The sequence below is a fragment of the Lemur catta genome, chromosome 10, assembly GCF_020740605.2.
Source record: "Lemur catta isolate mLemCat1 chromosome 10, mLemCat1.pri, whole genome shotgun sequence".
Lineage (NCBI taxonomy): Eukaryota > Metazoa > Chordata > Mammalia > Primates > Lemuridae > Lemur > Lemur catta.
This window is the reverse complement of record NC_059137.1, coordinates 26,912,933-26,925,362: the sequence shown is the minus strand read 5'-3', so window position 1 is coordinate 26,925,362 and position 12,430 is coordinate 26,912,933. Positions and strand designations below refer to the sequence as shown.

General features: G+C 32.9%; 1 protein-coding gene across 1 annotated transcript in view; it reads left to right on the top strand.

Moving 5' to 3' along the window:
* Window positions 1-10,230, top strand: part of TMEM38B (transmembrane protein 38B) — a 43,151-nt gene extending 32,921 nt beyond the window's left edge. Inside the window, exon 6 of the mRNA XM_045563101.1 lies at window positions 8,313-10,230. Within this exon, the coding sequence (XP_045419057.1) occupies window positions 8,313-8,525 (213 nt within the window). The 3' untranslated portion in view covers window positions 8,526-10,230. The remainder of the gene's footprint in view (window positions 1-8,312) is intronic.
* The last annotated feature ends 2,200 nt before the right edge of the window (window positions 10,231-12,430 follow it).

Below are 12,430 nucleotides of genomic sequence, written 5' to 3'. Positions count from 1 at the left end.
AGTCTTGGGTTCAAATACTAATTTTGCTGCCTAACCCCTGAACAGGCAAGTCACTTAATGTCTCTGAATCCCAATTTTCTCATCTTCATTGTATGATTATTGAGAGGATTGGAGAAGAAGAGTGTCACTCTGTCACTGTGTTTGACACATTTTATGAATTTTATTTGCAGCTGTATCATGGGACTAATTCTCATTATTCTTAACATTATTAGGGATTGTTCCCTATTCACCAGTAGGTAATTGATTTTAGGATAAAATTATTATTTAAACCTAGAAAAATGTTATGGCTAAATTATTTCAAACTAGATATTTTTGGCTAAAAACTTATCTGCAGTATTCTTAAAAAGAAAACAGTATAAATTTGTGACTTAGAACCAAGTCACTATAGGGATCATTTATTTTTGTTTTGGTAGTCTCCACGATGGAGGTGGTCTGTGGCTATAATTCAAATATCTGATATATCAGATATTTGTACTTCAGATATCTGAGGTAAAATCTCTTCACATATACTCTCTTCCGGTCCTCAAATTTTGAGCTGTATGTATTTTTTCTAACAGCTTTATTGAGATATATTTTCCATACCATACAGTTGACCCACTTAAAGTGTACGATTGAGGTTTTTAGTATATTCACAGAGTTGTGCAGTTATTACCATAGTTAATATTAGAACATTTTTATCACTCCAAAAAGAAACCTTATACCCATTAGCATTTACATTTTCCCCAGTACCCTCATTTTGGTTGTTTCACTTTTTGGCTAATATGAATAAATGAGCTATGAACATACATGTAAAAGTTTTTATGTGGACATGTGTTTCTTTTCTCTTGGGTATATCCTCTAGGAATGGAATTGTTAGATCATATGGTAATTCTTTGTTTAACTGTTTGAGGAACTGACAGACTTTTTTCCAAAGTGGTTTATTATTTTACATTCCTACCAGCAATGTATTAATATGAGAGTTCCGATTTCACCGCACCCTCACCAGTGCATGTTATTGTCTATTGTTTTTTTTCATTATAGCTACCCGAGTGAGTGCGAAGTGGCATCTCATTGTGGTTTTAATTTGCATTTCCCTGATGACTAATGGTGCTGAGTATCCTTCCGTGTGCTTATTAGATTTGTGTATCTTCTTTGGAAAAATATCAATTCAGATCATTTGACCATTTTTAATTGTATTTGTCTTTTTAATGTTGAGTTGTAAGAATTCTTTATATATTTTGGATACTAGACTCTTATCACACATATGATTTGCAGTTATTTTCTCTTATCCTATAAATTTTATTTTTACTTGATAGTGTCCTTGGAAGCACAAATTTAAAAAAATTTGATGAAGTCAATTTACCTCTTTTCTTCTTTATTATGTTTGCTTTATGTGTCATATCTAAGAAACCATTGCCCAAATCCAAGGTCATGTAGATTTACCTCTATGTTTTCTTTTAAAAGTTTTATAATTTTAGTTCTTATGATGTGTTATAAGTTAATTTTTGTATATGGTATGAGGAAGGGTTCAACTGTATGCTTTTTGTTTTTTTAGAGACAGAATTTTGCTCTGTTTCCCAGGCTGGAGTGCAGTGGTGCTATCACAGTTCTCTGCAGCCTCAAACTCCTGGGCTCAAGTGATCCTCCTGCCTCAGCCTCTTGAGTAGCTAGGACTACAGGCATGTGCCACCACACTCAGCTAATTTTTAAATTTTTTTGTAGAGGTAGAGTCTCATTATATTGTCTAGGCTGATCTCGAACTCCTGGCTTCAAGATATACTCCAGCATTAGCTTCCAGAAATGCTAGGGTTACAGGCATGAGCCACTATGCCTGACCTTCACCTTCGTTCTTTTACATGTGGATATTTTGTTGTCCCAGCACTTTTTATTGAAAAAATTATTCTTTCTCTCATTGAATTGTTTTTGCAACCCTTGTCAAAAATCAACTGATTACCTCTGGACTCTCAGTTTTATTCCATTCATATATGTATGCCTATCCTTACGCTGTTATCACTCAGTCTTAATTATGGTAGCTTCATAGTTTTGAAATCGGGAAGCATAAGTCTTCTGAGTTTGTTCTTCCTTTTTAGAATTATTTTGACTATTCTGAGTCACTTGAATTTACATGCAAATTTTAGGATTAACTTGACAGTTTCTGCAAAGAAGCCAGCTTGCATTTTGATAGGCATTGCTTTAAGTCTGTAAATCAGTTTGGGAACTATTGGCATTTTAACAATGTTCAGGCTTCTGATTCATCAACACAAGATTTATTTCCATTTATTTAGGTTGTCTTTAATTTGTATTCATTGATGTACATGTACAAATCTTAAACTTTTTTTTTGTTAAATTTATTTCTAAGTATTTTATTCTTTTTTGCTGCTATATTAAATGGAATTGTTTTAAAATATCATTTCAGGTTCATTATAAATATGTAGAAATACAGTTGATTTTTGTATATTGATCTTATATCCGGCAACTTTGCTGGACTTGTTTCTTAGCTGTGATAGGTTTTTTTTTTTTTTTTTAGCATGAATTCCTTAGAATTTTCTATATTCAAGATCATATAGTCTGCAAATAGAGATAATTTTACTTCTTTTCCAATTTACATGTCTTTAGTTTTATTTTCTTGCCCAATTGCCCTGGCTAGAACCTCCACTACAAGTTGAAAAGAAATGGAGGGAACATTCTTGCCTTTTTCCTGATCTTAGGGAGAAAACATTTGTTCTTTTACTGTTAAGTATGTTGTTGGCTGTGGGTCTTTTGTAGATGCCTTTTATAAGGTTGGGGAAGTTAGTTTTCTTCTATTAATTTGTTGAGTGGTTTTATCATGAAGGAGTATAGGGAGCTATATAATTTTTCAGAGTTTCTAACTGTAAAGAAAATGGATGTGTATTGTGGGTTTGGTAAGAATAAATAGCACTGGTATTTTAAGTTTTTTTAAATTATAGGATCAGTTTTGTTCAAGGCCTAATTTGTGGAATAAAAGTGGTAGTTTTTCTTACAATTGTTGCTGGACATACAATTTTTTATTATAACACCCAAACTTAAATACCATATTACAATGTAATAATTAAAAAGATATTTAAAAATAGAAAAACGTACAATGTTGAACTTTTCTTGTAATATTCTCCGTTTTACTGATTAGAAGGATATTTCGAAATAGAATATTCATTTTTAACTCATCCATTTGCCCAAATTCCATTCAGATTTGATACTGATAATATGTGTGATAATTTTAATCTTGCTGATTTTAAAATTGTTTGTCATTTAAGTGTTTCTGAATAGCTACTATAGTGTCGCATTTCTTAGATATAAAAAAAAATTGGCAGGAGTATACAGAGAAATATTTGCCAGTAATTATTTTCTTTTTCTTTGACTGCTTTTTTCCTGTGTTATTTATGTAGTCAGAAAATTCACATTGTACGTTTGTTTTGGATAATCAGTGTTTTGGCATATACACAGATGCTAATAAATATGATTTCTATTCTTAAAGAGAATATCTCCCCCAAATTATGACAAGCATGCACATATAAAAATAGTGAGTTCCATAAGAGTAACAGAAAATAAGTAACCCCTCCCCCCAGTGTTGTTCAACCTCTAGTATCTCTGTTGTTATCTAAATCTGCTTCATTTGAAGCACACCTGTGGTAAGCCTTAGGTAGTCTCTGTCTTCACATGTACAGTCTAGTCCTAAGCCAAGGGCTTGTGTATAGCACCATCCCATACAAATATCTGGAGTCCCCTCCTCCAGCCTCTGTACTGCTCTGGCTCCTCCTCTCCGGTACCTCACCCTGCAGGTTGTGGGCAACTTTAGCTACACTGAACATCAATCTCTGCTGCTTCAGCTTCAGTTTTAGCTGTCTGCTCTCTGGTTGAAAAATTGTCCTGAGGCAGAAGTAAGGGAAAATGTGAATTTCCCTTTTCTCATGGATCAGTCTTAACACTTTCTGTTGTCTAATGCCTGATAATAGTTGACTCAGGTATGTGTTTTGTCAAATTTATATTTTTACACTTGGAAGGATAGTCTAGAACCAATTATTCTATCACAGCAAAGGAGGAAGTTCCTGTGTTCCTTTCTTGATCAGTATTGTTAGAGGTTTATCTGTGTGTTTTGAATCTTTTCAGAGGACCAATTTTTGGTTTTGTTGTTCCTGTCACTGATACTGTTTTTCATTGCTGTGTCTCACGTCACGTTTTGGTTGTATATGTTTTTATTATCATTTGGTTTAAATTCCTATGATTTATATTAGCTTCTTCTTTGACAAAGAAATGTTTACAAGTGTGTTTTAAAATTTCCAAGAATTTAGAAAAAAATCTTTTCTTAAATGATTTCTTCTTAAACTGCATTTTTAATAACATGTATATGTGCTTGTAGTATGTTATTCTTTGGTATTTGTTGAGACTTCATTTCTTACCAGTATTGATGCGATTTTATATTAATTTTTGTTTGTGTAAAAAGTAAATGCATTCTTTATTTTGGAGGTATGAGGAATCATATATATGTATATGCTTATTCATTATGGTTCAAATACAGTATATAATTATTAATTTTTTTCCTGCAGGATCTACTAATTTTCTTCCTGCTTGAGAGAAGTATGTTAAATATTCTTCTGCTTCCCTTCTTCCCTCCTTCCTATCTTTCTAACCTTCCTCTTTTTCTTCCAGAACTCAAGAAAGCTGAACATTCATGGAGTGTTCAGCCCTTATGGGCTCCCATTTTCATTCAAGGAGGACTAAGTTCTACCTTTCTGTTTCTCACAAATCCTTTGTGATTGTTAAAACCAAAGTCTCAGGGGAAAGAAATACGTGCCAGCTAATGCTGCTGACATAGAAGAAAGTATATGGGTATTGAAATCATACAGACTTATGTTGAAATCTAGGCTTCACAATTGTAAGCATGAGTTGCTTTGCTTGAGACAGAGTTGTGTGCCCATCACTCAGATAGTGTACATTGTACCCTTTAGGTATGATTCACCCATCCCCTCTTCCCCCTCCCACCTGCTTGATTTCCACTGAGTTTTACTTCCATCTGTGCACGAGAGCTGATCCATTAGTTCCAATTTAATAGCTAGTACATGTGGTATTTGTTTTTCCATTCTTGCCATATTTCACTTAGGAGAATGATCTCCAGTTCCATTCAGATCATTGCAAAAGGTATTAATTCATTTTTTATGCCAGAGTAGTAATCCATGGTGTACATATACCACATTTTATTAATCTACTCATGAATTGATGGGCACTTGGATTGATACCACATCTTTGCGATTGTGAATTGTGCTGCAAGAAACATTTCAGTGCAAGTGTCTTTTTGATATAATGACTTTTTTTCCTTTGCGTAAATACCCAGTAGTGGGATTGCTGGGTCAAATGGTAGGTTTACTTTTAGTTCTTTGAGAAATCTCCATACTATTTCCCAAAGCAGTTGTACTAGTTTGCAGTCCCACCAACAGTATATAAGTGTTCCTTTCTCTCCATCTTTTCCTTAATTAATGATATTTTAGGATATGCTGAAATACTAAAATATTTTAGGGCTTCTACTTTCTTCTGCTTTCTCTCCTTTTTAAGCAAGAGACCATAAAGCCAAATGTTATTTAATTTAGGTAATGTGCTTTTTATTTTAATAGTTTGCTAAATAAGGAGACAGTTTTATATTTTATTTGTAAAAGAATAAAGATTTAGTCTATTTGTCACAATTATATTTCTGTCACCTTGCTAAAGTCTGGTAAGAGGCTGAATCCACAGAAGTGTATCCTTGAACCACATAAGTCTATCTCACCAGTAATTTCTGATGCCAGCAATACTTCTCAACTGAGTGATGAGTCTATTGGGAGTGGAGATTCTATTAAAATACTCGACTTTGAAAAATACTTATTATAGTTCATGTTCTCAGAAAATACTTTAAACACTGACACTCTTCTGTCTTGGATTTTGTAATAAAAGACATTGCTGTTTTCCTGACAGTAGACTGTTGTTTTTGATTTGAATTTTGTCTTTTTATTAGTAGTTCATTAAGTCAAGCTGTGACCAAGATAATTATGCTGGTATATTTCATTGTAACTATTCTAAGGAATAATTTAATATAAAAAAGTTCTTCTTAGATCTTACTCAATAGTGCATAAAGTTGCAGGTTAATGTTGTATTTAGACTCCTCTCTATATTCTGTCCAAGTGACCCACATTCATATTCATGCCTTTACTTTTCACTTGTATGGTAATAACTTCTAGATCCCTTACTTAAACATTTCTGGGCAGTCCTCCATTACTGCACTTACTCTTTAGTGTTTTCTAATTACTGATTTACTTGCCTGTCTCTGACTAGTCTGTAACTTCTTGAAGTGAGGAACTACATTCAACATTCTTCTGGCAGACAGGTGTAATGCACAAACATTGTTTTAATGCTGTTGATGGTTAGTTTTAGGCTTTCAAGTGCTCTTCTATTTCAGGGTTGCCCTGCTACAATGTAACTCTTTTGGGGGTCTTAATTTAAGCCTGAGGTATATCTATGGGCTTAAATTTAGACCACTTTGGCTGACCTTGAACTCCAACGTGTCTTCCCAGTACCAAGCAGCTGGCTACTGAAGTGTTTACTCAGCTCTTTGGCCTCCCAGCTGTTGCTGTCTGCTAGGCTTTTGAATTCTCTTCCTTCCTATGTATACATAGTTTAGGAGTTGGTGCAAACTCCAGGGAAGATTACACAAAGATATTTGGGTTTACTTCCATATGATTCTCTACTCTTTGGGCTGTATTACCCTCAAGACCTGGATGCTTTGACCTTCTCAGACTCTAGCCTTTGTGTCCTTAGCCAGCTGGGACTTCTGCTTTCCAGTCCCCTGTGCTGTGAATTGGCACATATCCTCAAAAGAAAAAGCCAGGGTGAATGTGGAGCTCACTGTATTCACCTTTCTTTCTCTTAGGGATAATAGCCTCATCAGGTTCTGCCTGTTGTTCTCTGGTGTCTTCTAGCAGTTACTTTACTTCTGACTTTTATATTGATTTTGGTGAGAGACTAAGTTTGATAAAAGCTATTTAGTCATGGCTTGCCTGAAGTCCGTGTGCATGTATTTTTAAAAAATTGTTTGTTTTTTATTTTTTTATTTTGAGGTCAAATTCACATAACAAAATTAGCTATTTCAAAGTATACATTTCAGTGGCATTGAGTACATTCACGATGTATGTGAATGCATTTTTAATTTACACAAATGATATTGTTCTGTGTCTCATTTTCACCTAATACTATGTTCTAAGAATATTTTCCTTTTCCATTGATCACTTATATTGTATAGTATGCATTATTTCAGTTATCTCTTCCTCTTGTGATAGACATACACTTTTTCTTCAACTCCTCACTCCCTAGACTATGTTGCAGTTAATAAGAATTTATTTTTGATTCCATTTTCTTCCATGCAAGTGGGTTATGTAGGGGTCTTTTTTTTTCTTTTTGAAATTTGATTCCAAAAGTTTCTAGTTTGATTCATTATCAGCGATCTAGAGGAATTGACTCTTGGAAATTACTGGACTTTTTAGAACTATTTGAGACCTTAAAGTTCTTAAAGTTTTATTTTGACACTAATCCAATTTCTTGAACAAAGCTAAACATCTCTGAACATTGTGCATTTTGCCACATAAAGGATTGGGAGCACTCTCTAACTCTACCTCTTGATGTTTTGGTTCCGTACATATAAAAATTTTATATATGGAAAAATTGAGTGATAGAGGCTTTCTACAGTCCCCCTTAGGGGCAATATTCTGCAAGTGACTGAAAGTCTGTGTCGTTAGATGATGATAGTGTATTTAGTAATTGAACTCAAAATCTGGGTGTTGCAAACTGCTTTAGTATTTGAAAGCTTTATGACTTCGGGCAAGTTGGTTAACCTCTCAGAGTCTTGGTTCCACATTTCTATGATGAGGTTAATAATGGAGTAGTTGTTGGGTTAAAATTTAAGAGAATAATAATGTAAAGTACTTATCTCAGTTCTGGCAAATGTTAAGCTCATAGTAATGACAGCTGTATTGGTGGTTTGATTTAGACTGTAGATGCTATTTTATCTTATTTCCTGTGAATACTAAATGTATTTTTTAAAAAAATTGTTATACTGCTCATTTGGCACCCAAAAGTATGATACGCCTTGTGTTATTTTTAATGAGTTGTATACTTTTCCCTTAAGTGTAAACTCATAGAGAGCAGAGATTTTAGCAGAATCTAGCTTAGTTTGCATCTTCTGCAGATTAAACTAAGAATGCATTTTGATTTCTTGTTTTCTTTTTATTTACTTTCTTGTTTTGAGAAACATAAAGCATTTGTAATTAAATTCAAAATAGAACTTTTTTCTCCAGGTAACCATGATGATTACACAGACTTCTCCTATGACTTTTGCTCCTTTTGAAGATACATTGAGTCGGATGCTGTTTGGCTGGCAGCAGCAGTTTTCATGTGAAAAGAAAAGTGAAGCAAAATCATCTTCCAATGGCACTGGGTCATTGACCTCCAAACCTGTAGATGACGCTTCAGATAAGGTTAAAAAGAAACATCCTAAGAAGACTGAATAAATTTGCTTAATGAGCTCTAGAAGGCAAAAATTTTTTTTCTTATCTACCTGTCAGATTGTGATATTTGTATGTAAATGATGTGAAATAAATATTATATGTAAGGAATGGAGGTGACAAAAAGAAAGAAATTCTTTCTGTTTCAGGGAGACTACCCCTTTCTGGATTGTAATTCATGAGTGTTAGGAGCATATCATGTGACTTTGTTTTTCTGATATAGAAGATTCTGTTGTGATTATTTGAATAGTTTTATATTGATAGAAGGAGGCTAATTTTTTTAATGTTAGAAAAAGTAAAACTATCATTTCAAAATAACAAAAATTTAAAACTTTTTAAAAGTTTAGATATTTTCATATGTATTTTTTATTTGAATCTGAGCTTTAGTTTGGCAGAATTAAATTTTTACTTGACATTACCATTATAATTGATAGGTATGGAAAATAATTCCTGTTTAATTTTGAACACCGAGAGGAGTAAACTTTTCCTAAAACACTTTGTAAGTGAAAATAAATTGTTAGTTTATATTTCAGATATAAATAATGTATTTTTTGACCACATTAAATGGAAAATACCTGAATATTAATTTTATTACTAGTAGTACTTTTCATTGAGAACTGAGTATGAGTCTCAATCTGAAGTTTTTCTCATGCCCTTGTTTTAAAAAAACTGTTTTTTTCCCTCAAAATCAAGGGTGTAATTTTTAATAAATTACTAATCCCATGTTTTGTTTTATAATTTTCATTTGAGGAGCTTAGCTTATTTTTTTTTTCTCTTTCCTAAAAATACATTTGTTTTAATTGTCAGAGAAATTATTCTTCTCAGCATTTCCCATGTTCTTCTTTCTAATCTTAGATGGTCTGAATACATTGGTAGTAGGTATCTTAATGATTCCAAAAAAAAAAAGAAATTAATTTAAAAATTTTCCCTCTGTCTTCTTTCTAGTAGCTGCTCTCTTAGTTTTCTAGTTGAATTTCTCTTACTAATTTGCACATGGTTATATTTAGTCTACATGTATGTATGTTATTACTTTTATTTTAAATGAAAACTAATTACCTTCATGTGCAAATGCTTAGCTCTAATGAGAATTATCCTTGGGCATTCGATAATAACTAGTTAACCAATAACAAACAGAAACCAGAACCTCATATGGTATTTGAATGAAAAATGATGACATTAAATCTGGTTCTTTATTGGTAATACAAAAAACAAACAAGAAAAGGTATTGAATGATGTTAGATTTTTTTGCTTTATTTTGTGGTTTAAAAGTCCAGTTACAACATTAAAACTCGGTGACATGATTTCTTCTACCAAAACCATGAGCCTACTGCCTGTATCAGGTATTTTTGGATGGCCTGGAAGTACTCAAATTACATGCAAGTTATAGGTTTTTTTTTTTTTTTTTTAATTTTTGACAAATATAAACACCAGCAGGCACTATACTTGTTTATAAAAAAAGTTTGGGAGTGGGGAACTTTTGATAGCCTTGGAATAAATGCTAAGAAGTTTATTTTTAATATTGTGAAGCATTAAGTATTTAAGAGTTCTGTATTATATTTGATACTCTATAGTTAAAAACTTTTAAAAATTAACATGTTATTAATTATTGATTAGATTTGAAGTTTGAGTTTAACTGTAGTTGAAATGGGAGGAATCTTGTTTTACACTTGTATTAAAGATGAATTTATTAAAATAAGTTATTTAGCACCAATGGTGTATTACATTATTTTTATGTTTTTTCTTTTATATTTTTCCTAAGGTAGAAGTTCAGAACTTGTATGGTATTTTGACTCATATAGTATATATTCAGTGATTACTGTCCAATTGTGACATTGGTACGAACTTCATTAATCCATGCCAGTATCCTATAAGCCTCAGTTGAAAGTTCTTAGGTAAAATCTATACTGCAGAACATGACTTATGCCTAAAACTCCCATCCTGAGTCTACTTGGGTCACCTGCAGAGACTTGACTTATATTCGCAAAGCAGATTGTTAGACTCCTTACCCAACTTGAAGCAGGAGTGAGGCCTGTAGACCTGCCTCACACAGCTGATCAGAAGTGGCGCTAAGAAAGTCAAGACCTGATAGGTCTTCTTTAAAAAAAAAAAACAAGTAGATAAGAAACAGACAAGAACATGGACCAGCTTACCTCAGTGATCTCATCCTCTAGTAAAATGTGGCCAAATGAATATCAAATTCTGATCTATCAGATTAGTCACTCTTCCTTGCTGGGAGAGAATTGAATAAGGGTTGGAGAGAGACCAGATATATGGGGTGGGTAGATTTCAGTGGAAATCCCAACCTCCTTGGGGGCAGAGACCAAAAAGTGGAGATGAGAGAAGAAGGGAGACCCTCAGTACATTTTTTGTTTTTTCCTTTTAAGCCCAGATACCTTTCCATTAAAATTCACTTCAAATCACAAGTTGATTACAATTGAGTGGAATGTTGGAAAAGGAATAACGTGTTCAAGAATGTTCTCCCTCCCCCCCCCCAAAAAAAACCCTTTATAGTGTTTGCCCCAAGGTATAATTCACATCCCTGGTTTTTTCATTCATTTGTTTATTCAACAAATATTTAGTGCCAGTTATGGGTCAAACATTTTCCTAGGCTCTGACAATACAGAAAACAAAGATAAAGGCCTGCTCTCTTTGAGTTCATATTCCAGTGGTAGAGAGACATGTAATAAACAAATGTTTTTGTGGTGACAATAAAGATCATGAATAAATATTAAGCAGGACATAAGGATAGAAAGAAAGGAGAGTGAAAGTGTTTGTTAAAATGGGATTTTTAGGCCTTTCTGTTAAAATTGCATTTTAGCAGAGACCTGAAGGGCATGAGGGAACAAGGTAAAACAGCTGGGTAGGTGCAAGGCTTGTACTGTTCCTTCACATACTTGATTTAGATTATACTTTTTTCCAAACATTTTTGAATTTATTTTTCTTAAGAACAATTTTACTCTGTAGTTTTTAACATATTTCTTTAACAGAATTTTTTCTTTAGAGTTTTTTCTCTTGAGGTAAAATTTTGCATACAATAAAGGCACAAATTGTAAATGTATGTACACTGAGTTTTGACAAATGGATACAACAGTATAACCTAAACTCCTATCAAGATATAAGTATTACTAGTACCCCGGAAAGTTCCTTTCCAGTTAACTATCGCCAATTTAACTTCATAAATATGAATCATGCAATATGTTCTTTTTTGCATAGACTTCTTTCAAACTCAGCATAATGTTTTTGAAATTCATCCATCTTGTTGCATTTATCAATAGTTCATTCCTTTATAGGTGCTTAGTTGCATTCCACTATATGAGTATACCACAGTTTTTTTATCCTATTAATGTACATTGGGGCTGTTTCTAGTTTGGGGTGTTGTGAATAAATTATTCTGAACATTTTTGTACAAGTCTTTTGGTGAACATACGTTTTTTTATTTCTTTGGATAAATGACTCGGGGGAGATATATTGGGTCACATGTTCAGTTGTATAAAAAACTGCTGGACCTTTTTTCCCCAAAATGTATCATTTTATATTCCACAACAGTCTATGAGAGTTCTAGTTACTCTACATCCTTACCAGGGATTGGTGGTGTCAAACATTTTAATTTTATCCATTTCCAATGGACAGTTTATGGGTTTTGTGTTTTTACTTCACATTAATAATGTAGAGCACTTTTCTGTGTGCTTATTGGCCATTTGTGTATATTCTTCTGTAAAATGTTCATATCTTTTGCCTATATTTTATTGGATTTGCCTTTTTATTATTAAATTGTAGGAGTTCTTTATATATCCTGACTATCAATCCTTTATCTGATAAATCCTTTGGCAAATATTTTGTATATAATGTCTTTCTGGTCTGGGGTTTAACCTATTTATTTTTATCATGATATCTTTTAATGAGCAGAGGTT